At 37.8% G+C, this 25,620-nt stretch overlaps 1 protein-coding gene across 1 annotated transcript in view; it reads left to right on the forward strand.

Moving 5' to 3' along the window:
• Agbl3 (AGBL carboxypeptidase 3) overlaps positions 1-25,620 on the forward strand; it is an 87,749-nt gene that overhangs the window by 56,626 nt on the left and 5,503 nt on the right. The window contains exon 18 of the mRNA XM_060378786.1: positions 8,084-8,312. Coding sequence (XP_060234769.1) covers positions 8,084-8,312 — 229 coding nt within the window. The remainder of the gene's footprint in view (positions 1-8,083; positions 8,313-25,620) is intronic.

Genomic DNA, 25,620 nt, shown 5'->3' on the forward strand with positions numbered 1-25,620 from the left:
CCTTGAATTTTTTAATTGCATTATTTGCGATAACTCTATTACTACTACTATACAACCAAGAAACTTTTTTCTTGATGCTATGACCATATTCTGGCAGTTTCTACTTAACAGGCATAGGATTTTTTAGTTTTAAGGAACCTTTTACTTTGTGTTTCTAACACAGCCTAACACCAATTGAAATTCACTGTATGCCATGGCTGCTGCCTTGAGATGTGTATGTAATGAACTACCCCTTACAGAGGCAAAAAAAAAAAAAAGGCCCAATTCTGATTCATAATAGTAACCAATATTAGTTTAAGCTGTAGAAAGTAAAGCTAAAGTCAGCTTCACCTTTGTTCTTTTACTTGAATGAATCTAAAAACCATGCCAAATGAAAATCCAGGCATAAAATAGAAAATGCTATATGATTGCATGTATATGAAAGTTAACTGGAGAGAAAAAACAACTACAGTTCCCTGTAGTAGGAGCTGTATAGAAAACTGGATGTATCATAGGAATCCATTTAGGGATGGTCTTTTCTACATCCTGATTGCAGTGATGATTTCACAAAGTCTTGACAATTGTTGGAATGGCACGATCTTGAGCCAGAGCAACTAGCTGAAGAGAATTATCTGCTGAGGCAGGAAAGACTAAGGATGTAGCTGCAGTTCTGCCTAGACACACTACATTGGAAGTGTCTTTTAGACATTGAAGTTGAGCTCTGAATTGGGTTCTGATTATTAGTATGGAGTTCAGAAAAGAGAACTGGACTTAGGATACATTTAAGAGTTAAAAAATATACAGCATGGTTTAAAGCATAGTGGCAGTCATTTTTAAGGACGTGAGTGTGCAATGTAGACAGAAAGGGATGAAGAACCAAATCTTCAAGAATCCCTACAGTGGTTGGTCAGGAGAATAAGAACCAACACAGAACACTGAGGGTCAGAGGAAGTCTATAAGGAAAACCTGGGTAGGAGAGAAACTCAGAGAAGGAAGTATTAAATAGGAGAGAGTGAACACCTGAGACTTCTCATTGGTCAATTGAAATGCACTGACTTGAATTTATGACACAGGAGGATCAGGGGACCCTGATCAGAGAGCTTTCAATAGAATGCTAGAGGGACCAATACAACTAATGTCTAAGGATGGGAGAGAGAAGTTGGAGGCTTGACGCAAAGCCTGATGACCTGAGCTCAACCCCTAGAACTCACCTAAGAAGAAAACCAACTCCACAAGTTTCCTCTGCGCCCCACATGTGCACACCATCTCCACACACATGATATTTTCTGTACGTGATAGTGAGCATTTTAATGTCATTTAGAAACTAAAATAACTGTTTTCAATTTATCTAGTTATTCCTGAGCTAAGACCCTCATCTTTCCTTAACTAATTTTTATTTTATAAACAAATGTCCTATTAACTTTTGGTGACAGTAAAAGTTCTGCAATTTTCCCTTTCTCTAAAACATATCAGCAGAACTTAGTTTCCTTTCCTTTTTTTCTTTTTTGTTCTGCATTCCCTTTAAAATAAATGTCTTCATCACTGCTCTGTTTAAGAAAGCTTGCCCTTTGCCATTATTCAACTTATCAAGAAGAAAATATAAGGATTATGTCATAAGTTAATGAAAAGCCCAGTCAGACTTTAGTTCTCAAAGTACTTACATTTACTGATAAGAGATAGTACAAAATGAGTTCAGCCTGCTGAAGCAGAGTAGAGAAGTAAATTCACAGCCAATAGTGGCAACAGTTTTATGTCTGAGTCGTCTTTGTTTTGGACTTGACCAGCTTCAAATACCACACCTCTGCACTGCCTATTCTACTTATCCAAACCACCAGCTCCGGAATAAGCCAGAACTCATTTCCTTTTGGAATATGTCTCACATTCACAGAATTTCTGCTTGTATTCTATGATTATTTCTAGTGTCATTGATATATCTTAAATATTGATGAGACCTAAGCAGCAAAAGGAAAACAAATGATTGCAGCTAAACAATGGGTTGTAGAAAGAGTTTCTCATTCTGTTCTCTCTCCATTGGGGAATACTAAAGTTTTTAAAAAGGAAGTCCACAAGAATATGCCCACAAATGCCAATAATTTATTCTTGCCTTAAGCCCTCATGCCTAAATGAGTACATTTGTAGACTGTTTATAGAGTTTGTTTTTTTCTATTAATAATCATGTTGCTTTTTTAAGAACGATTTTTAAAATCATCCCGTTGGAGTTCCATTTGATCCTTCAGCACTATAAGTGACAGAAATGCCATTAAGTGTGTATCTCATGGAAATCCATAATCCCTATTGTTTTCTTTTGGTAGATAAGTCTCTTCTTCATCTTTTCAGTGGGAGGCTATGCAAGAAATGATCAGATTCCCAAAGTCTCATCATATGGAAATGAAAGTCAGATTCTGGACATGTGGACATAGGCAGAGCTGGGCTGATAGGGCACCAATGCTGACCCAGTTCCAAATTCAAGCAGTATAACTGACATGCCAACTCTTGTAACCCTGTATGAATCCTAGCACATCCCATTCATTCTTTATGGTTTAATTACTTGAGTACCAATCAAGTTCTTGAGTAGTCAATATCTTTAGAGCTTTCTGTTTCTCTAACTCAGCTGAACTTAACAACTCTAATTCTAGATGAATTTATCTGTCCACATCCTAGATTAAAGAGTACTTCACTCTTTTTTTTGTTTTGTTTTTCTAGACAGGGTTTCACTGTAGCCTTGACTGTCCCAGACTCACTTTATAGACCAGGCTGGCCTTGAACTCATAGAGATCCCCTGCCTCTACCTTCCCTAATGCTGGGATTATAGGTGTGTGCCATCACACCTAGTTTGGAGTACTTCACTCTTAATAGATGACTTTAATTCACATTTCACACCCACATGCATGTACAAACACACCCCCAAGAAGTGATCTGGAAAATTTCCTCAATTTCTACAACTCCTGCAATAAATAAAATTACTTCACACCAATCACCCTTCTTTGTTTCAGAAAAATGAAGATTTTTTTAACATTAATTTTCCAGGAGTACTCTGATCCTGTGGCCAGAAATTTCCTCAGTAGCATAATTTTAGAGACTGTGTCTTATCTTCCTCAAAATATGAGCAGTAAACAGCACCCTCACATCATCTTGTATGTACAGCTCAACCTATTAAAGTCTGGCTTACAGTGTCAAAACACCATGAAATAATTATATCCACAGCCATCAGTCCTTATTATACTAGTTTCCTTACTATTGGTTGTTCCTAACACATTTTAAACTCTCCTCCCTCTTGATGCATTAAGTCTTAAAAATTTCTCTGTCGTTACTCTTTGTTTTACTTCAGTTATTCTGGCTGCTCATTAAACCTGATGAACATGTGGAGGAGACCACATAGAGGACACACCTCTATCTAAACAGTAAGACTGCTATCCTTTCCCTCTCTTCTCACTTCATATTTTTCTTCTCAGCACTCTCCTCTGTAGATGTATCTTCAGTCAACAACAATAATTATAATTTTATATCTCCAGTCTAGATCAGTAATATACTTACCTGTCTACTGGACATCTCCATTTTGTTACCCTGCTCCAAGTATTTCTGGTCACCTTACCATGATGATGATTTCTCTCCTCCTGAATTCTACATCTCAGGCAGTGTATTGCCATTATTATTTATCTAAGTAATATCCTAATCATTTGACTCTCTGGGTTCAGAATATTAGTACATGAAAATTTATCCACCCCACGTCTAACAATTCTTCCAGGTCAGCTCACTGCATCCACACACAACTGCTTTACCTCAGACCATCTTTGTCCCTGCCCTTTGAATGCCTTCATTTACATCCAAACTTGTCCCCCCATCTCTCATCTCAGTTTTCTTTATCCTGTCATTCTCCAGATGATTTCCAGTATGATTTCAAAAGTGCAAACTGATTATATATAACTTCCTTACACAAAATTTTCAATGTCCCTTACTGTTTAATTCCAAACATATGCGTTAGTCATCTAATCACAGAGCATACCTCTTTAGAGAAGCCACTGAAAATGTTATTATTGTAAACAAAGTGTCTAGTTTTAAGCAACTTTATCATACTTACCTGACATATGAGCCACTCTAAACCAAATTTATGATTTCCTGAATGTGCCATGTAGGTCTACTACCTAGATACAGTCTCCTTAAACTTTCCATTCATGGCCCCTAAGAAACTTTTACATGATCTCAGGTATATAAAATAGACATACAACTTTACAAATTATGGATAATAAATCATAATGAAAAATTTTGAAACAATTGTTTTGTATACATATGATTTGACCATTTATTTAAGATTAAAATATTGTTTAGGGAGAATGCTCAGTTGGCAAAGTCCTTGCCTCGTAAAGACAAGGACTTAAATTTGAACCCCGGTACCCAGAAGCCAGGCATGGTAGTACACATTTGTAATGCCAGTGAAGGATTTCTAGGGCTGATTAGCCAACTAGTCTAGCTGCCTGTGAATTCTAAACCAGCAAAAGACCCTGTCTCAAAAATGAAGAAGAAAAAAGAAAGGGGGAGAAGGAAAGGCAGAAAGAGAGAGAGACAAGAAAAAAAAAAAAAGAAAAGCAGAGGGGGAGGGAGAAGAAGGAGGAGGAAGAAGAAACAAGAGGAATGACCTGCAAAGTTGTCCTCCTACCAACACATTTATGCACACATATGTACACATGCATCTGCACACACATGTGTATCTAAACACACATGCAATAAAGCAAATTTTCGTAATAAGAAGATGAATTTGTTTGTCTGATATAATTAAATACAAAGATATAATAGATACTTATATGCTAAGAAATAATGATAGGAAAATATGAAAAAATTTCATAATTAGATTATTCTATTTCTACAAGCACAGAAAAGTTTGTATGTATATCTAATTTGAAACATACAACAGTTTTGTATCTGAGCTAAAGCGTTTCAGGCAGAGTTTGTTGGTGCTGTATGGCATGCTGGCATGCACAGTGCAAAGTGCGCATGTTCAGTATTCAGAACTAAGAGTGCAGCAAAGGCATGCAATGCAACATTGGTGAGTGGTGCCAGCAACACCTCAGATTCGTTTTACATTTTATTTTGAATGAATTTTTGTCATTGCATGTTCAGAAATGTTATTCTATTGTAAAATTTTTCATGACCCCTGTAGTACATAATCCAGAGTTTGAGGTGCTTTAATCTAGAGCACTACTATTCTGGGCTAACTTGTTCTCACCATCAAGACCCTGCTGAGTTATGTATGCATTAGGAAGCTTTCCTCATCCATTATCTTTCCCATCCATAAGTTTCCCTAGAAGTACTATCTACAACCTGAGTAAGTGTCCTAACTTTTTCAATAATAATACATTCTTGGGGCTGGGGAGATGGCTAGTAATTAAAGCTTGAAGAGTTGAGTTTGGATCTCCAATAACCATATAAAAAGCCACATGTGGCAGCAATTGTAACTTCAGCACACAGGTTAGGGGGATTATGAGAGATCATGAGACAAGCAGATCCCTGGGACTCTCTGGGTAGCCAGTCTGGCTGAAGCAAGTGAGCTTTAGATAAAATGAAAGAACCTTGTCTCAGAAGTAAGATGGAGAGCAGTTGAAGAAGATGTCAGAAATCTAATTCTGGCCTCCTCACATGCATACATGTGTGAGTACACACATTCATATACAAGTGCATAGATACTTACACACAAATACAAAATAGAATTTCATTGATGCTCTTCTTTCTCTCTAGTCTTGACCAAGCATAATGAAATTAAGGGCTATGTTTTCCATAATAGCTGAATACACAGTAGGTATTCAGTGAGTGTTTGTTCAGTAACTTAATAGTGGCTTCTAACAATATTGATTTGACTACTTGTCCAACAGGCAGATATTATAATCACACATACTCCCATCATTATCTTTCAAATCCAACTAAATTTATTGAGTGTTATAGTATTTTGTTCATTTTCCTTTTGATAATAGACAGCTCTCTTTAAAATAAAAAAAAAAAACTTCATTGGAGAATTTTTAAACATAAAAGTAAGAGGGCAGAATAGTGAACTCACTGGGGCCACCACTCTCCCTTATAGCTTCCTGCTTTCCTTGTTCAATCTGTATCCCACCATGTTTTCCCTGGAGTATTTTAAATCATATTCTACAAATGATAACTTTGCCTGTCAGTAGTCTAGTATATATCTAACGAGATGATCACTTTAGGGAACAACAAGCACAGTGTATTTCTTGACTTCACTTTAAAGGCAGTTCACTGTTAAACAACAACTTACATATTACACTATAAACAATCCTGCCACATTCTTCAAGATGCAAGACCAATAGGCAGCCATTCTTCGGGGGTTTTCCCCCTGTCTTTCTAAGTATGTTGATTTTATTTGAATTGTGATAAATATAAAATTTACTCTCAACTTGTTTTATCTTAAAAAAAAAAACAAAACTATGCATATTAAAATGGCTCTTTACTTTTCCTCCTCTCAGCCCCTGGAAACTATTCTACATATTGTACCTACACATATAAGTGAAGTTAAATATTTAGAAGACTCATATAGTATTTGTCTTTTTGTGACTTTCTTATTTCATTTAGCACAATGACTTCAAGATTTATCAACATCAATATTTCATCAACTTGATAAATGACGTTTTGTTAATTTATCTATCCATGCACTCTAAGAATGCTTCAACTTTGTGAACATGAGGGCTACAAATGTGTCTTTTATGCATGCATGCTTTCAATTTTGGTGGCTTTATGCCAAGAGGTGGGATTATTGGAATCCACTTGGAAACATGATAAATCTGTTTTTAGCTTTTTGAGGAAACACTATACAGTTCTCGAGATTAGCAGCACCAATTTACACTCTCATCAGCAGTGCATAGGAATTCCAAATTCTCTAAATAATGACAACACTTGTTATTATCTCTGGTTTTGGAGAGTTTTTCTAATAACAGACTAAAAGCTATAGGCTGTAGTGAACATTTTAAAAACATCATTGCACTCTAATATCAGAATTAATGCTTCTTCCATATATATTGTAAAAAGGGGATTTCTAACATGTTCTTCCTACAGTCTCCCCTAACTCCTTCCTTTCCTCAGATCAGAAGCTTTTCAGACACCGTTAACTCTTGTCTTCTTCTTTTACCCCACTCCAGTAGAGCCCCCAGACATACACAGAACCTCCACCCCACTTCTCACCCTTCTGACCACCTCTGCTACCACAGCCACAGCCACCATCCTCCTGAACTGCTTCAGCAGTCTTACAAGAGATCTCTGTGTCCGCCTTTGTCCTGTTCAGGCCATTCTCAACTCAGCAATCAGCATGATCTTGATTAAACAAATCTCAGACTGTGGCACATCTCTGTTCAAATCCCGCCCACTTACACTCATAATTCCTACAATTGCCTATGTCAGAGGTTCTGAACCTTTGGATGGCAATCCTTTTGGGGTCAAATGAACCTTTCATAGAGTTCATAGAGATATCCTGCATATTAGATATTTACATTAGAGTTCATAACAATAGCGAAATTACAGTTACGAAATTAGAGCAACAAAACAACTTTATGGTTGGGGGTCACCACAACATGAGAAACTATATTAAGGGGCCGCAGTATCAGGAAGGTTAAGAACCATTGGCCTGTGAAGTTCTGTACCACTGAATTAAGCTGCTACCTAAATTTATAGTCTCCCCTTCATTCACTTGCTTTTGCCACTGATGCCATCTTGGTATCAACATACTGCCATATTCTTATCTTTACACTTAACTGTTCTTTTGTCCAAATGTTCTTTCCCATCTCTTTGGCTTAACATCCATGACTTCTATGATATCTCAGAGTCATAGACAGGCCTTCTCTTAATAATTTTTGAATATGTAAATCAACCATCTGCCCCCCCCCAGAATTCTTCATTCCCTTTTCTAGCCTTATTTTTACCCTGTAAATTTTATTGCCTACTATTTTACTTATTTTCTCCCAATTTTCATTAAGCCATAGATTTTAGATAGCAGATACTTACAGATAAAACCCATGTGGAATTTGGCTTAATATAAAATTAATAAATGAATTTAAGCATATATCTGTGTATACATACATATATATTATTTGTGGTTGTTCCCTAGAGTCACATCATAAATTGAAAAGCAAAGCAAAAAGATGCATGCCTTTCCAAAGGAAGAGGACTAGCACAAACTGGACACATGATGAAAAGCAAATTTACAGGGATAAAAGAATAGATCAAACACAGGAAGTATTTCAGTATTTACTCCCAATCGTGGAATCCTCTAAAAACATGAAATCTACTCAAATGAAAGACCTATTCAATCCAAGAGCCAACTTCCAGCACCATCAGTAAGTCAATTGCATTCATCATGCTTAACTATATAGTGCTAGGATCAATCTCAGGACCTCGTGCGTGCTATGCAAATGTTCTACCTCCAAGCCACCCCCTAGTCCATTCCTTACTATTTAATGCAGTTTTATAAGGAAGCATAGTTTGTTAATTCATTATCTTTAGAACAAACAAAGGCTTTTAAAAATAGCATCCACTACATCACAAAGATCATAATTATATAGCAGGTATATAAAAGACTAAGTTATCAAGCATTATTTGACCTATTATTTGTATAAAATATTTTAGTTTGTATATATAAAGAAAGTAGCATAAATGAGATGTAACTATAGCATGACTTGCTAATTTTCAGATGTTCTAAAATTTTATACTCTTGGGGGAGGGGAGCCGGATTTTGTACTCAGTAGAAAGCAAAAAAGGGTTGTTTCTTTTAAAGATGAAAAACAGCTATTTTCAAGGCACAAAGGAAAACCACATAAATAAAAGTAAAGATGATAAAATCTGAAAATAAATAATAAATATTATGGTATATTGACAACATTTTACAAAATACTTTTGAAGTGCTATACATTTTTCTAAGTTATATTTGTATGACCTGTGGGGACCCATATTTACAGTTTCCGCATCCATGAATCTTACTGATCTCAACTCTAAATGTATTTCTAGTCTGTGATTGGTTGAATTTGCTGATACAGAGATAGAAGACAGACTCAGTACCTTACATTTTACATATGGAAAGATTAAGATACAAAGTCATTAAACAACTTTTTCAAAGCCACACAGTACGTAGAAGAATTTGGATTCAAACTATGCAAAAGTCTTTGATTTCAAAGTCCTAACTACATGCCTACAAATTAACTGGAAAATTCTGGAGATTTTAATGTGAAAATAGGCAAAGATTAACCAAGCAATTCACAAAAGAAATACCATGGCCAAGAAACATTAGAAATGTTCTGTCTTGCTAATTTGAAAATTACAGTTAAAGCACTTAAGTGGTGTTTTCATTATTATTATTATTTGTTTTTGTTTTTGTTTTTGTTTCTGGAGAGGCTTTTCACTGATTGTGAAAATACAAATCAGCAATGTCTGGAAGGCATTTCAACCAAACGAATGAAAACCCCTGATTTCACATTGTTCTTCCCCCCTCCTCCTCTTTCTCGTCCTTTATATGGTGTTTGGAATTGAGCCCAGGGCCTCACACATGCTCCTGAGCCAACAGTTCACACCACTCACATTAACTAAAGCAAATTCCACTTTGGGAAGTTGATTTTAAGGAAAAAAGTAAATAAAAAAACTGAAGCTTTAGGTAATGTTCATTTCGGTATTGCTTATAGGAGTTAAAAATTAAGGAACCTAAATGTTCAAGATTACAAAATTGTTTAAATTAATTATGAAATATTATGGAGTACTTCAAAATTGCAAGTGAAAATTAGTTAACAGGAAATGATGTTTACAATATATGTAGGTAACATTGTTTATGTAAGCAAATCATGTAGGTAACATTGGGCTATACAGTTTGATTTGGGTAATTACATTTACATGTATGTATGCATTATACACACTCAAATACAATGTAGAAGAAAAAGTTTAGAAGCATATATTCTCAAGAGTGATTATCTCTGGATGGGTAAAGTATTCATGGGAATAATGTTCCTCTTTGTGATGTTCACTCCTTTACTGTATAATCATCAAAATTATATATAAACATGGGCAGTTGGTTGTAGTTTCTAGTGGGATGCTATAGAGGTCATGATGGGGAAGGCATGACTTGAGAGGAATTGAATTTAATAATTAAACTAAGAAATGAAAAAAAAAGTGAATCTAGACCGGCAAACAAAGGATAATGATAATATCAGCAAAATTATGACTCAGGGAGCTAGAGAAATAGCTAAGTGATTAAGCGGGTATGCTGCTCACACAGGGGAGAGAAGGTCAGTACTCAGCACCATCGTGGCTCACAGTTGCCCGTAATCCAGCTCCAGGGGGTTGAAGACTCTCTTCCAGTCTCCATAGGCACAGTTCCCCACAGACATACATATATACATGTAATAAAAGAAGATTTTATGCAATTTAAATAAGAGCCTTATAATATGAATCAGTAATAAGTTGTCATATTAAGACCTAGGAACTCTGTGTTTGCTTTGTTCTATCCTGATTTGTTTGGGTTTTTATTGGCATGTTTGTTTTATAAAAAGAGAGTCAGATGGGTGGGAGGTAGGGAAATCAGGGAGGAGACGAGGGAGGGAAACTTGTCAGAATGGACTTTATGAAAAAATATTTTCAAGAAAAAAGAACAAGGAATGCCTAAAAATTAGTTTTTAAAGATAGTTTCAAAATAAAAACACATCTATGAAATGAGAATTTTGTGGCACTATCATGATGAAAATGCTTCCACAAACACACAAAAGAAATAAAAATTTAAAAAGCTTAGTGGGGAAGAGAAAGGATGCAACGGTAGTGTGGTGAGAAACAGAGGGGACAGAAAAGAAGGAGAAAGGAAAAGATCTTTCCCAGCCTGCAGACTGTCAGTTTGTTCTGTTGACAGTGTTCCTAGCCTTATAGAAGCTTTTCAGTTTCATGAGGTCCCATTTATTAATTGTTTATCTTAGAGCCTGTGCTGTTGGTGTTCTGTTCAGGAAGTTGTCTCCTGTGCCAATGATTTCCAGGCTCTTCCCCACTTTTTCTTCTAACAGGTTTAGTGTGTCTGGTTTTATGTTGAGGTTTTTGATCCACTGGGAATTGAGTTTTGTTCAGGGTGATAAAAATGGATCTTGCATTTTTCTACATGTAGACATACAGTTAGATCAGCACCATTTGTTGAAGATGTGTTTTTTCACCGTTGTATGTTTTGGCTTCTTTGTCAAAAATCAAGTGTCCGTAGGTGTGTGGGTTTATTTCTGGGTTTTTTATTTGATTCCATTGATCAACCAGTCTATTTATATGTCAACACTGTACAACATAGTATTGCTCTGTAGTATAGCTTGAAGTCATGGATCTCCATCTCCATACCTCTACAACTTCTTTTATTGCATAGGATTGTTTTAGCTATTCTGGGTTTTTTGTTTTTCCTTATGAAGTTTAGAATTGTTCTTTCATGGCCTGTAAAGAATTATGTTGGTATTTTGATGGGAATTGCACTGAATCTGCAATCCTACAAAAGGATAATCTGACAAAGGGCTAATATCCAAAATATATAACTCAGGAAATTAAACAAAGTAATCCAATTTAAAAATGGGGTACAGAGCTAAACAGAGAGTTCTCAACAAAGGAATATCGAATGGTGGAGAAACATTTAAAGAAATGCTCAACAAATGCAAATCAAAATGACTCAGAGATTCTATCTTGCCCCCATCTTAATGACTAAGCTCAAAAACTCAAGTGACAGCACATGCTGTCGAGGATATGGAGAAAGGAGAACCCTCCTCCACTTCTGATGGGAGTGTAAACTTGTTCAACCATTCTAGAAATAAATCTGGTGCTTTCTCAGAAAATTAGGAATAGCTCTACCTCAAGACCCAGCTATACCACTCCTGGAAACATACTCCACCATACCACAAGGACATTTGCTCAACTATGTTCATAGCAGCTTTATTCGTAATAGCTAGAATCTGGAAACAACCTAGTTGTCCCTCAACTGAAGAATGTATAAAGAAATTGTGGAATACTACTCAACTTTTGAAACCAAGGAAATCATGAATTTTTGCAGGCAAATGAATGGAACTAGAAAAGATTATCCTGAGTGTGGTAACCCAGACCCACAAAGACACACAGGGTATGTACTCACTTCTAAGTGGATTATAGCCATACAGTACAGGATAAACACACTACAATTCACAGACCCAAAGAAAATAAGTAACAAAGGATCCAAGGGGGGTTGGTTATCTCACTGAGAAAGGGAAATAGAATAGACAGCAGAAGTGGTTGAAGAGAAGGAACAAGGTAGGAAAGGGAGCACAGAGAGAAATGAGGGTAGGAAGAGCAGGGCGGGAGGATAGAGGCCAAACGGAGAGGAGAGAAACCGTGTGTAGGGGCTTCTCTGTGACAAGTTGGAGACCTAAGAAAGGGTAGGCTTCTGAGAGAATATGGCATGACTCTAGCTGAGCCTCTTAGTAGCATGGGTCACAGAGACTGAAGAGGATACCCTCTAACTAGACAGGACTCCTAGTGGAGGGAGGGAAACACCAACCTACCCACAGAAACTTCGACCCAAAATTTATCCTGCCTACAAGTTATGGAGCAAAAAAGAGCAGAGATTTAGAGAATGTCCAACCAATGCCTGGTCCAACCTGAGACACCCACCCCATGGGAGAGAGCCAGCCTCTGATACTATTAATGATACTCTGCTACACTCACAGAAAGGAGCCTCATATAGTTGTCCTCTGGGAGGCCCCACCCAGCAGCAGATTGAAACAGATGCTGAGACTCAGCCAAACATTGGGAGAAGTGTAGAGAGTCTTGTGGAAAAGTTGGAGGAAAGATAGAGAAGTATATGGAGTTGTCAGGAGCTCTACAAAAAGACCAACAGAGCCAACTAACCACAGCCCAAAGAGGTTTGAGGAGACTGAAGTACCAACCATGGACCAGGCATAGAGTGGACCTAGGCTCCTACACAGCTGTAGCCTATGTGTTATATGGTTGCACATAACATGAAGAAACCATAGGACAACTGTGAGTGTCATGCCTCACTCACATACTATATACCCCACCCCCACTTTCAGCCGGGTGTCTGACAGATCTGGAACGTGCCATGGCTGGCTGGTAGACTGGCTTGGTCAGTGAGCCCTAGGAATCTACCCATCTCTGCCTCCTGAGATTACATGTACCACCTCTGCCAACTTAAAAAAAAATGGGTGTGGAAATTACTTGCTGGTCCTTGTGATTGCAAGGCAAAATCTTTATCAACTGAGTTATCTCCCTAGCTAGACTGCAGTGTTTCTGCTTTACTGCCCTTTTGCAAATCTGCAATATCTTTAGTGGCATCCCATTTTCTTCCTCATATTCATAATCTGTCATTTAACAGTCTTGTTAAAGGTTTGTCAATTTTATTGCTCAATCAAAGACTAGTTATTTGACTGATTTTTTCCTATTGATTTTCTGCTTAAATTTCATTAAGTTTGTATCTTTGTTACCCCTCTTCTTGTTTGGGGGCTGTTTTTTTCTTCTTTTATAAATTATTTTCTAAGATTTTAAATTACCTTTATTATTGTGTGTTTATGTGTGTGTGTGACAGAAGGGGGGGGCTAAGATAGAGAACAGCTTGTGGGAATCAGTTCTCACTTTCTATCATGTAGGCTTCCAGGATGGAACCTAGGTCATCAGACTCAATTCCAAGCATCCTTACATACTGATTGGTATCACTGGGACTTTTTTTAATTTTTCAATTAATTACATTTATTCACTTTGTATCCCTCCTGTAGCTCCCTCCCTCATCCCCTCCCAACCCCACCCTTCCTCCCCTTTTCCACGCATGCCCTTTCCCCAGTCCAATGATAGGGGAAGTCCTCCTCCCCTTCCATCTGTCCTTAGTCTATCAGGTCTCATCAGGACTGAATGCATTGTCTTCCTCTGTGGACTAGTAAGGCTACTCCCCCCTTAATTGGAGGTGATCAAAGAGCCAGCCCCTGAGTCCATGTGAGAGACAGTCCCTGTTTCCATTACTATGGAACCCACTTGGACACTGAACTGCCATGGGCTCCATCTGTGCAAGGGTTTTAGGTTATTTCCATGTGTGGTACTTGGTTAGAGTATCAGTCTCAGGAAAGACCCCTGTGCCCAGATTTTTTGGTTCTGTTGCTCTCCTTGTGGAGCTCCTGTTCCCTACGGGTCTTTCTATCTCCCCCTTCTTTCATAAGGTTCCCTGCACTCTGCCCAAAGTTTGGCTATGAGTATGTTTTGATACCCTGCTGGTAGAGTCTTTCAGAGGCCCTCTGTGGTAAGATTCCTATCCTATTCCCTGTTATCTCCCTCTTTTGATGTCTGTCCCATTTGCCTTCCTGGATGAAGACTGAGCATCTTACCCAGGGTCCTCCTCCTTGATTAGCTTCTTTAAGTGTACAGATTTTAGTGTGATTATCCTATATTATATTATATGTTTAATATCCACATATAAGTGAGTATATACCCTGTGTGTCTTTATGCTTCTGGGATAGCTCACTCAGGATGATCTTTTCTAGTTCCCACCATTTTCCTGCAAATTTCATGATTTCCACTGTGTAAATGGACCACAATTTCTGTATCCATTCCTCAGTTGAGGGGCATCTAGGTTGTTTCCAGCTTCTGGCTATTACAAATAAAGCTGCTACAAACATGGTCGAGCGAATGTCCTTATTTTGTACTTGAGCATCTTTTGGATATATGCCAAGGAGTGGTATAGCTGGATCTTGAGGAACCGATATTCCTAGTTGTCTGAGAAAGCGCCAGATTGATTTCCAGAGTGGTTGTACAAGTTTACATTCCCACCAGCAATAGAGGAGGGTTCCCCTTTCTCCACAACCTCTCCAGCATGTGTTGTCACTTGAGTTTTTTATCTTAGCCATTCTGATGTGTGTAAGGTGAAATCTCAGGGTCGTTTTGATTTGTATTTCCCTGATGACTAAGGATGTTGAACATTTCTTTAAGTGTTTCTCTGCCATTCTATATTCCTCTATTGAGAATTCTCTGTTTACTCTGTATGCCATTTTTTAATTGGATTACTTGATTTGTTGCTGTTTAACTTCTTAAGTTGTTTATATATTCTGGATATTAGCCCTCTGTCAGATGAAGACTTGGTGAAGATCTTTTCCCAATATGTAGGTAATCATTTTTGTTCTGATGACAGTGTCCTTTGCTGTACAGGAGCTTTTCAGTTTCATGAGGTCCCATTTATTGATTGTTGATCTTAGAGCCTGTGCTGTTGGTGTTCTGCCCAGGAAGTTGTCTCCTTTGCCAATGAGTTCAAGGCTCTTCCCCACTTTTTCTTCTAACAGGTTTAGCGTATCTTGTTTTATACTGAGGTCTTTGATCCACTTGGGACTTTAGTTTTGTGCAGGGTGATAAGTATGGATCTATTTGCATTTTTCTACATGTAGACATCCAGTTAGACCAGCACCATTTGTTGAAGATGCTGTCTTTTTTCCTTTGAATGGTTTTGGCATCTTTGTCAAAGATCAGATGTCCACAAGTATGTGGGTTTATTTCTGGGTCTTCTATTTGATTCCTTTGATCCACCAGTCTGTCTCTGTGCCAGTACCATGCAGTTTTTAGTATTGTTGCTCTATAGTACAGCTTGAGATCAGTGATGGAGATACCTCCAGAAGATCTTTTATTGTAGAGGATTGTTTTAGCGATTCTGGGTTTCTTGTTATTCCATATGAAGTTGAGAATTTTTCTTTCAAGATCTGTAAAGAATTGTGTTGGTATTTTGATGGGAATTGCATTGAATCTGTAGATTGCTTTTGGCAGGATGGCCATTTTCACTACATTAATCCTACCAATCCATGAGCACGGGAGATCTTTCCATCTTCTGATATCTTCTTCAATTTCTTTCTTCAGAGACTTGAAGGTTTTTTTCGAACAGGTCTTTCACTTGCCTGGTTAGCTACACCAAAGTACTTTATGTCCTTTGTGGCTATTGTGAAGGGTGTTGTTTCCCTAATTTCTTTCTCAGCCCATTTGTCTTTTGTATACAGGAGGACTACTTATTTTTTTGAGTTGATTTTGTATCCAGCCACTTGGCTGAAAGTGTTTATCAGCTGTAGGAGTTCCTGGTAGAATTTTTGGGGTCACTCAGGTATACTATCATATCATCTGCAAATAATGAGACTTTGACTTCTTCCTTTCTGAACTGAATTCCTGTGATCTCCTTTCAAGTACTATGTTGAAGAGGTATGGAGTGAGTGGGCAGCCTTGCCTTGTCCCTGATTTCAGTGGGACTTATCTAAGTTTCTCTCCATTTAGTTTGATGTTGGCTATAGGCTTGCTGTATATTGTCTTTACTATGTTCAGGTATGTGTCTTGTATCCCTGATCTCTCCAGGACTTTAAACATAAATGGATGTTGGATTTTGTCAAATACTTTTTCGGCATCTAAGGAGATAATCATGTGTTTTTTTTTTCTTTCAGTTTGTTTATATGGTGGATTACATTGATAGATTTCCATATATTGAACCACCCCTGCATACCTGGGATGAAGCCTACTTGGTCCTAGTGGATGATATCTTTGATGTGTTCTTGGATTCGGTTTGCGAGTATTTTATTATTTTTGCATCAATGTTCATAAGAGAGATTGGCCTGAAATTCTCTTTCTTTGTTCGGTCTTTGTGAGGTGTAGGTATCAAGGTGACTGTGTCTTCATAGAATGAGTTTGGTAGTGTTCCTTCTGTTTGTATTTTATGGAATAGTTTGAAGAGTATTGGTGTTAGCTCTTCTTTGAAGGTCAGGTAGAATTCTACACTGAAACAATCTGGCCCTGGGCTTTATTTGGATGAGAGACTGTTGATGACTGCTTCAGTTTCCTTGAAGATATAGGGCTATTCAGTCTTTCTACCTGATCTTGACTGATTTTGGTAGATGGAATCTATCAAGAAAATTGTACATTTCATTAGATTTTCAAATTTTGTAGCATATAGGCCTAGTGATTGTTTGGATTTCCTCGGTGTCTGTAGTTATGTCCCCCTTTTCATTTCTGATTTTACTGATTTGGATAGATTCTCTCTGCCTTTTAGTTAGTTTGGTTAAGGGTTTGTCTATCTTGTTGATTTTCTCAAAGAAACAGCTTTTTGTTTCATTGAGTCTTTGAATAGTTTTGTTTCTACTTGCTTGATTTCAGCCCTGAGTTTGATTATTTCTAGCCATCTGCTCCCCTTGGGTGTATCTGTTTCTTTTTTTCTAGGGTTTTCAGTTGGGCCATTAAGTTGTTTGTATGTGATATTACAAATTTCTTCTTTTTTTTCTGATCAAGGTCTTCGTTTATTTGAATTTCTCATACAACTTTATAGGGAGAAGGCAGGGAGGGAAAACGTGTCAGTGGGACAGTTTATGGCTGCAGGAGATAGAAGGATAGTTTTATGGTCGAGGAGATGGCAAGGTATTTTACGGCCTTCGAGAGACACCAGGATAGTTTATGATACAAGAGACCATAGGGTGTTCAGAAGATAGGGTTATAATGGTGCAAGGTATTGCAAGAATGTTTTGCTAAGAGATCTTTAGATGTTCCAAGCCTAATGGCCTCTGGCAAATGCTTAATTGCATGTCAGACCTTTTTTTCCAAGAAGTGTTCCTAATCAGCAGAGCCAGGTGTGCTTTGTTCTCAGCAACTGGCGAAATGGCTGAAGTCTGCTGTGGTGCCAAAAGGCTCCCCCCCACACATATATGTGTATGGCTATCTATCTATCATCTATCTATCTATCTATCTATCTATCTATCTATCTGTTGTATGCCTAGAAGAGATTTTTTTTTTCCAACCAAATAGGATCTACCATTCCCGGCCTTATTCTGTTTCTTTTCTTTTTTTTTTTTTTTTTTTAATTATTGAACAATTTTATTAGTTAGGTTGGGATGAGGGAGTGGGTGGGATACAAAGTTAATAAAATGTAACTAATAAGAAAAAAATAAAATTAAAAAAATACAAAACCAAATACTAAAAAAAAAAAGAAAATATTGAAAAAAAATAAAAAAGTCATCTTACAAGATTATACAAATTTCTTCTTGAAGGCACTTAGTGCTATGAATTTTCCTCTGAGCACTGCTTTCAATGTGTCCCATAAATTTGGGTATGTTGTACCTTCATTTTCATTGAATTCTAGAAAGTCTTTAATTTCTTTATTTTTTTTCTTAACCCAGCTGTCATTGAGTAGCAAATTGTTCAGTTTCTAGGTGCATGTAGGCTTTTTGCTATTTCTATTGTTGTTGAGGTCTAGTTTTAGACTGTGGTGGTTAGATAGAATACAGGGGATTATTTCAATCTTCTTGTATCTGTTGAGGCTTGCTTTGTGACCAACTATATGGTCTATTTTGGAGAAGGTTCCATGAGGTGCTGAAAAGAAGGTATACTCTTTTGAGTTTGGGTGAAAAGTTCTGTAGATGTCTGTTAGGTCCATTTGATTCATCACCTCTGTCAGAGTCATTGTTTCTTTGTTTAATTTCTGTTTTGTTGACCTGTCCTTTGTTGAGAGTGGGGTGTTGAAGTCTCCCACAATTAATGTGTGGGGATCTATTTGTGGTTTCAGTTTTATTAATCTTTCTTTTACAATTGTGGGTGCTCTTGTATTTTGGGCATAGATGTTCAGAATTGTGATGTCTTCTTGGTGGAATTTTCCTTTGATGAGTATGAAATGACCGTCCCCATCTCTTTTGATTAATTTTGGTTGAAAATCTATTTTATTACATATTATAATGGCTATTCCTGCTTGCTTCTTAGGTCCATTTGGTTGGAAAACTATCTCTGGCCCTTTACTCCCTGTCTATCTTTGTGACTTAGGTGTGTTTATTGTATGCAACAGATTGTTGTTTCTTGTTTACACATCCATTCTGTTAGTTTGTACTTTTTATTGGAGATTTGAGTCCATTGATGTTGAGGGAGATTAATGACCAGTAGCTGTTAGATGCTTTGATTTTGCTGTTGGTCGTGGTAGTCTGTTTGTGTGCTTAGTGTGTGTGTACTTTTAGTTTTGCTGTAGTGAGATAATTTAATTCCTGTGTTTTCCTGAATATAGTTAGCTTTCCTGGGTTGTATTTTCCCTTCTAGTATTCTCTGTAATGCTAGATTTGTGGGTAGGTATTGTTTAAATTTGTTTTTGTCATTGAATATCTTGTTTTCTCCATCTATAAGGACTGAGTTTTGTGGGTACAGTAGCCTAGGCTGATATCTGTGCTCTCTTAAGGTCTGCATGATATCTGTCCAGGCCCTTCTGGCTTTCATAGTCTCTGTTGCGAAGTCAGGTGTAATTTTGATGGGTTTGCCATTATATGTCACTTGATCTTTTTTCCTTGCAGATTTTAATATTTTTTCTTTGTTCTATATACTTAACTGTTTTGATTATTGTGTGGCGGGAGAATTTTCTTTTCTGGTCTAATTTCTGTAGGCCTTTTGTATTCTTATAATCCTCTCCTTTAAGTTGGGAAAATTTTCTTCTGTGATTTTGTTGAAATATTTTCTGGGCCTTGAAGGAGGGCATCTTCTTTATCCTCTATTCCTATTATTCTTGGGTTTTGTCTTTTCATGCTGTCTTGGATTTCTTGGACGGTCTGTGTCAGGAATTTTTTTAGATTTAACATTTTCTTTGACATATGCATTGATCTCTTCCATTGTATCTTGCACACCTGAGATTCTTTCTTCCATCTTTTGTGCTCTACTGGTTATGCTTATCTCTGTAGTTACTGTTTTCTTCCTTCTAAATTCTTCCTCTCCATGATTTCCTCTGTTTGTGTTTTCTTTAATTTTTCCAATTCTGTCTTCAGATCTTGAGCCATTTTGTTGATTTCCTTTACCTGTCTGACTATATTTTCCTGTTTTTTCCTCAATTCCTTCAGCTGTTTTTTTTTTTTTTTTTAACATTCCTCTGTTTCTTTTATTTATTTCAGTGATTTATTTCCTCTATAAAGGGCAAAAACTATTTGGCTGCATCTTCCCGTATTTCTTTACAGATGGCTATAATCTATTTGTCTTTATCTTCCTCTATTTCTTTACGCATTTTATTTGTTTCCTCTATTATCCTCTTCATAAGCATAGATGTAAAGTCAGCTTCTTGACTTTCATTTATGCTGGGGTGTCCAGGGCTGCTTACCTCTGGATAACTGGGTTCTGGAGACACCATGTTGTTCTGTCTTCTGTTGGTTGAGCTTTTACTCTGGCCTCCACCCATTGGGCTAGCTTAGGTGTTAGCTGTTAGTTTCTGGTGCTTCCTAGAATCCTGGGGTGGGGGAGAGAATCCCCGTGGCAGGAAGGTGATTTTTCCTGAAGGATGCTTCCTCAAGCTTTTTGGGTATGGTCACTGAATGGCCGGTGTTTCTCAGGAATTACCACAGCTCACCTCAGGCATATAGACCTGACTGGTAATTGTGGTCTTTGTTAGTCAAGGGGGCTCTCCTTTTACCTGGAGAAGTCCAGGAGACAGCTGCCCTACAGCTGGGCTTCTTGCTCTGAATTTAGTGAGCTGCTGCTGCTGTTCTTACACTGTTTTCTAGGCACAGCCCTCCTCAAGAACCTGGGAGCCCTGCAGTTTGGTCAGTTTAGTTAGGGATAACTGGTTGCACCTTGGAGCAGTATCTGGAGGCTGATCTTAGAGACACCAGGCTTCTGTAGGTCTGAGGTTGGAGCTCTGTCCCTGTACCCAAGTGATAATCAGTGGCAGGTGAGCACAGCTCTCATTCGTGCAGCAGGAGGCTAGAGCCTGGAGCCTGCGGGAACCCAGAAATTTTCTGGAACTGGGTGTCCTGAGGTTGGACCTAATGTTTCCCCCCACTGTGGGGTTTCCTCCTGACAGGGACACGCAGTCTGTGGTGTTTGGGGGTCCACAGTTCTGTCTGGGGTGGTGCATAGAGCACACGGGCACAAGTGAGTGGTGACTACAAGCTGGCGACTGGGCGCCTGCAGGAATTTGGGAACTTTTCCCGAGAACTTTTCTGGGGGTGGGAAGTTGGCTGAGTGCTCTGAGTTCGGACCTGCTCTTTCCCTCACTGTAGGGGCTTCCTTCCTACAGGGAAACCCAGTCTCCAGTGCCCGAGGACTCACAGTTCTGTCTGGGATGGTGAGTTGGGCACCCAGGCAGGTCACTGGGCTGGCAGCTGAGCACCCTCCAGACCTCAGGACCTTTTCCAGGGATTGTCTGAGTGACCTGAGGTTGGTCCTGATTGCTTCCTTCCCTGTGGGGTTTTCTCTCAACTGGAATCCCAGTTTCAGGTGTTTTGGTGCCCACAGTTCACTCTGGGAAGGTGATCAGAACACGCAGGCGTGTGGCTCTGGGCTGGCAACCAAGCGTCTGCTGGGACTAGGGAGCTCTTCTGGGTTTTAGCTGGGTGACCTGAACCGGATTGATTCCCACACCGTGGGATTTCCTCTCACCTGGAAAACACAATTGCTGGTGTTTTAGGGCCCAGAGTTCAGTCTGTTGGTCACTGTGCCATCACTGCTGTCCTGCTCCTCAGACACACTGTCCTCCCAGCACAGCCATCTTGGATATCCCTTGTTAGTGGGTTTTATTTCAGAAATTCAACAATGGGTCAATGGTCTTAAGAAGCAATGTAGCCCTCTGTATTTTTAAGATAGAGAAGAAAACCCACATTGCAATATTAATGGCACAGACAATATTGAGAAGACACAATATTTGTGATTTAAAATGTCTATCAGAAGAGAAGTACTTGAGGGACTCATGCAACTTGATGGAGTCCACGCTCACCACTCTCACACTCTCACTCACAGCTGTGCCAGAAGTTCTTGCTACAGAAACTAGACAAGAAAAAGAAAAAGCATATCCATAGGAAGAAAGCATTTGTTTGGGAAAGTGGTGCTCTCTATGTAGAATTCCTTGAGGAACTTGTTTTCAAGCTTCTTAGCACGCTGGTCCTTCTAGGTCTCAGATATAAAACAACAATATAAACATTATATTTCTACCTATAAGAAATAAGCATGTGATTTTCAAAATTACATATATAAAACCATTTGAACTTCTGAAAAAAGTGAAGTGCATATCTGTAATTCTACAAAATATGTTCAGAGTTTGGAGCTGAAAATAAGAATAATAAAAAACATAATGTAAGTGAATGGAAAAGATAAACATGTTTGTGGATTGGAAAACTCAAGATGTTAGCTCTTCCCAGCTTGATGGGTTCACACAATTCCCATCAAAATCTCAACAGAATTGTTATAGACCTAATTAAGGCTAATGCAAATTTTTAATTTAAAAAAACACTGAAACATCAAAAACAATTTAGCAAAGGGAATTGGCCTACTGATTTCAAGAATTTTTATATAGCTACAGCAATACAGTATAGTATTGGAGAATGAGAAGACACATCTGTGGACCTGAGTACACCTACACAAATATGTTGAACTGCCTTTTTTTAAAGTACAAAAATGCTTAAATCCAGCTCTTATAAATAGATTAATTCAAAATGAAGCATGGACTTCAACATATAACACTACAAAACTTTTACATAAAAAATTCTCAGATCTACGCTAAGCTAAGATTTCTTAGACTTAATACCAAAAATAAAATTTGTGAAAAGGGAAAAATGGGAAGTTGGACTTAAAATGTTTGCTTTGCAAAAAGCCTGTGTAAAAAGAAGCCAGACATGGTATTCATGCCTGTAATCCCAACACTTGAGAGCCTACCTAATTCAGGAAGATTGTTATGAGTAAAAGGTTAGCTTGGGCTACCAACTGAATGCCACCCCATCCAGGGCTACATAACAATTCTGTCTCCAAAACACGAAACAACACAAAAGCATATTCAAATTCTTTGAAAGGGGCTGAAGAGATGACTCAGTAGTTAAGAGCACTGGCTGCTCTTCCAGAGGACCACATTCAATTCCGACAAGCCACACGGCAGTTCACAACCATCCATAATTAAGAGTTCCAAGGGACTGGGTGCTCTCTTCTAAGCCTCTGAGGCACCAGAGAAGTGCCTCAAATAATGTACATAAACATGTGCATGCAAAACACCCATACATGTGATTTTTTTAAGTTGTTAAGTACTATAAAACAGAAAATACTTGCAAAACACATCAACAAAATACTATTGTAGTGATTAAAAAACCCTCAATGACTAGAGAGATGATAAAGATCAGTAAAGTGCTTGCAGGCAAGCATAAAAAGTTGATGGCATGCCTATAATATCAGTGTTGGAGAGGCAAAGACAGAAGAATCTCTGGGGCTTGTTGTATAAACTATGCTAATAGAATAAATACAGTACGTTTTTATAGCAAAGTGAAAACCTAAAGACCCTTAATACATACAGTTCCCCATGTTGTGGCGACCCTAACCATAAATTTATTTTCATTGATATTTCATAGCTGAAATTTTGCCACTGCTATGAATTGCAATATAATTATCTGATATGCAGGCTATCTAATATGCAACATCTGTGAAAGAGTCATTTGACCCCTGAGGGAGTTGTGACTCACAGGTTGAGAACCTGCTCTATGTATGTCAACTACATAAAAAGGTGAGTCCTAGAGTGATTCCAAGTTCAAAGACTTGTTCAATGCCCAAAATGCTAGGGCACCTATTTTGTAAAAGAAACATTACTAAAACTTAAATCATACATGAAACCCCATATATATTAATAGTGGGAGACTTCAACACCCCACTCTCTCCAATGGACAGATCATCAAGACAGAAACTAAACAGGGAAATAAACTAACAGATGCCATGGATCAAATGGACCTAACAGATATCTACAGAACATTTCACTCAAACACAAAAAATATACCTTCTTCTCAGCACCTCATGGAACCTTCTCCAAAATTGACAATATACTTGGTCAGAAAGCATGCCTCAACAGATACAGGAAGATTGAAATAACCCCCTGTGTCTTATTAGACCACCATGGATAAAAGCTGGAATTCAACAACAACAGAAACAGTAGAAAGCCTACAAACTCATGGAAACTGAACAACTCCCTATTTAATGACCACTAGGTTAGGAAAGAAATAAAGAAATTAAAGACTTTCTCATATTCAATGAAAATGAAGGCACAATGTACCCAAACTTATGGGACATAATGAAAGCAGTGCTAAGAGGAAAGTTCGTTTCACTAAGTGCCTTCATAAAGAAACTGGAGAGATCCTATACCGGTAACTCAGCAGCATACCTGAAAGCTCTTGAACAGAAAGTAGCAAACACATCCAAGAGGAGTAGATAACAGTAAATAATCAAACTCAAGGCTGAAATCAATAAATTGGAAACAAAGAAAACAATACAAAGGATCAATGAAACCAAGAACTGGTTCTTTGAGAAAATCAACAAGATAGACAAACCCTTAGTTTGAGATGGCTCAGAGGTTAAGAGCACTGGTTGTCCTTTCAAAGGTCCTGAGTTTAATCCCCAGAAACCACATGGTGGCTCATAACCATCTACCGTGAGATCTGGTGCCCTCTTATGGTGTGCATGCACACATGCAGGCAGAACACTATATAAATAATGAATGAATAAATAAATCTTAAAAAAAATAAAATAAAGAGGTCAGGTAAATAGTTTAACCAATCCTATAACCCCTAAGGAAATAAAAGCAGCCATCAAAGTCTCAAAAAAAAAAAAAAAGCGTTCAGGACGAGATGGTTTCAGCATAGAATTCTACCAGACTTTCAAATAAGAGCTAATACCAATACTCCTCAAACTATTCCACAAAACACAAATAGAGAAACATTGCCAAACTCATTCTATGAAGCCACAGTAACCTTGATACCTAAATCATGCAAAGACTCAACAAAGAGAATTTCAGACCAACTTCACTTATGAACATTGACACAAAAATACTCAATAAAATACTCACAAACTGAATCCAAGAACACATCAATTATATCATTCACCATCATCAAGTGGGTTCATCCCAGGGTTGCAGGGATGGTTCAACATATAACAATCTATCATTGTAATCCATCATATAAACAAAATCAAAGGAAAAAAAATATGATCATCTCATTAGGTGCAGAAAAGGCCTTTGACAAAAATCCAACACCCCTTCATGATAAAGTTCTTAGATCAGGGAAACAGTCACATACCTAAACATAATAAAGGCTAAATATATACAGCCAATAGCCAACATCAAATTAAATGGAGAGGAACTCAAAGCAATTCCACTAAAACCAGAGACAAGGCTGCCTACTCTTTCCATATCTCTTCAATATACTACTTGAAGATATACCTAGAACAATATGACAACTAAAGAAGATCAAAAAGATACAAATCAGGAAGGAAGAAGTCAAAGTATTGCTACTTGCAGATAAATGATAGTATATGTAAGTGACCCCAAAGATTCCACCAGAGAACTCCTACAGCTAGTAAACACCTTCAGCAAAGTGGCTGGATACAAGATTAATTTAAAAAATAATCAGTAACCTTCCTTTATACAAATGAGCTAAGAAAGAAATTAGGGAAACACAGAAATAATATAAAGTATTTTGGAATAACTCTAACCGAGGAAGTGAAAGATGGGTATGACAAGAACTTCAAGTCTCTGAAGAAAGAAATTGAAGAGGATATCAGAAGATGGAAAGATGTCCCATGCTCATGGGATTAACATAGTAAAAATGGCCATCTTACCAGAAGCAATCTTCAGATTCAATGGAATCCCATCAAAATACCAGCACAGTTCTTTACAGACCTTAAAAT

Source organism: Meriones unguiculatus, chromosome 3, assembly GCF_030254825.1.
Source record: "Meriones unguiculatus strain TT.TT164.6M chromosome 3, Bangor_MerUng_6.1, whole genome shotgun sequence".
Lineage (NCBI taxonomy): Eukaryota > Metazoa > Chordata > Mammalia > Rodentia > Muridae > Meriones > Meriones unguiculatus.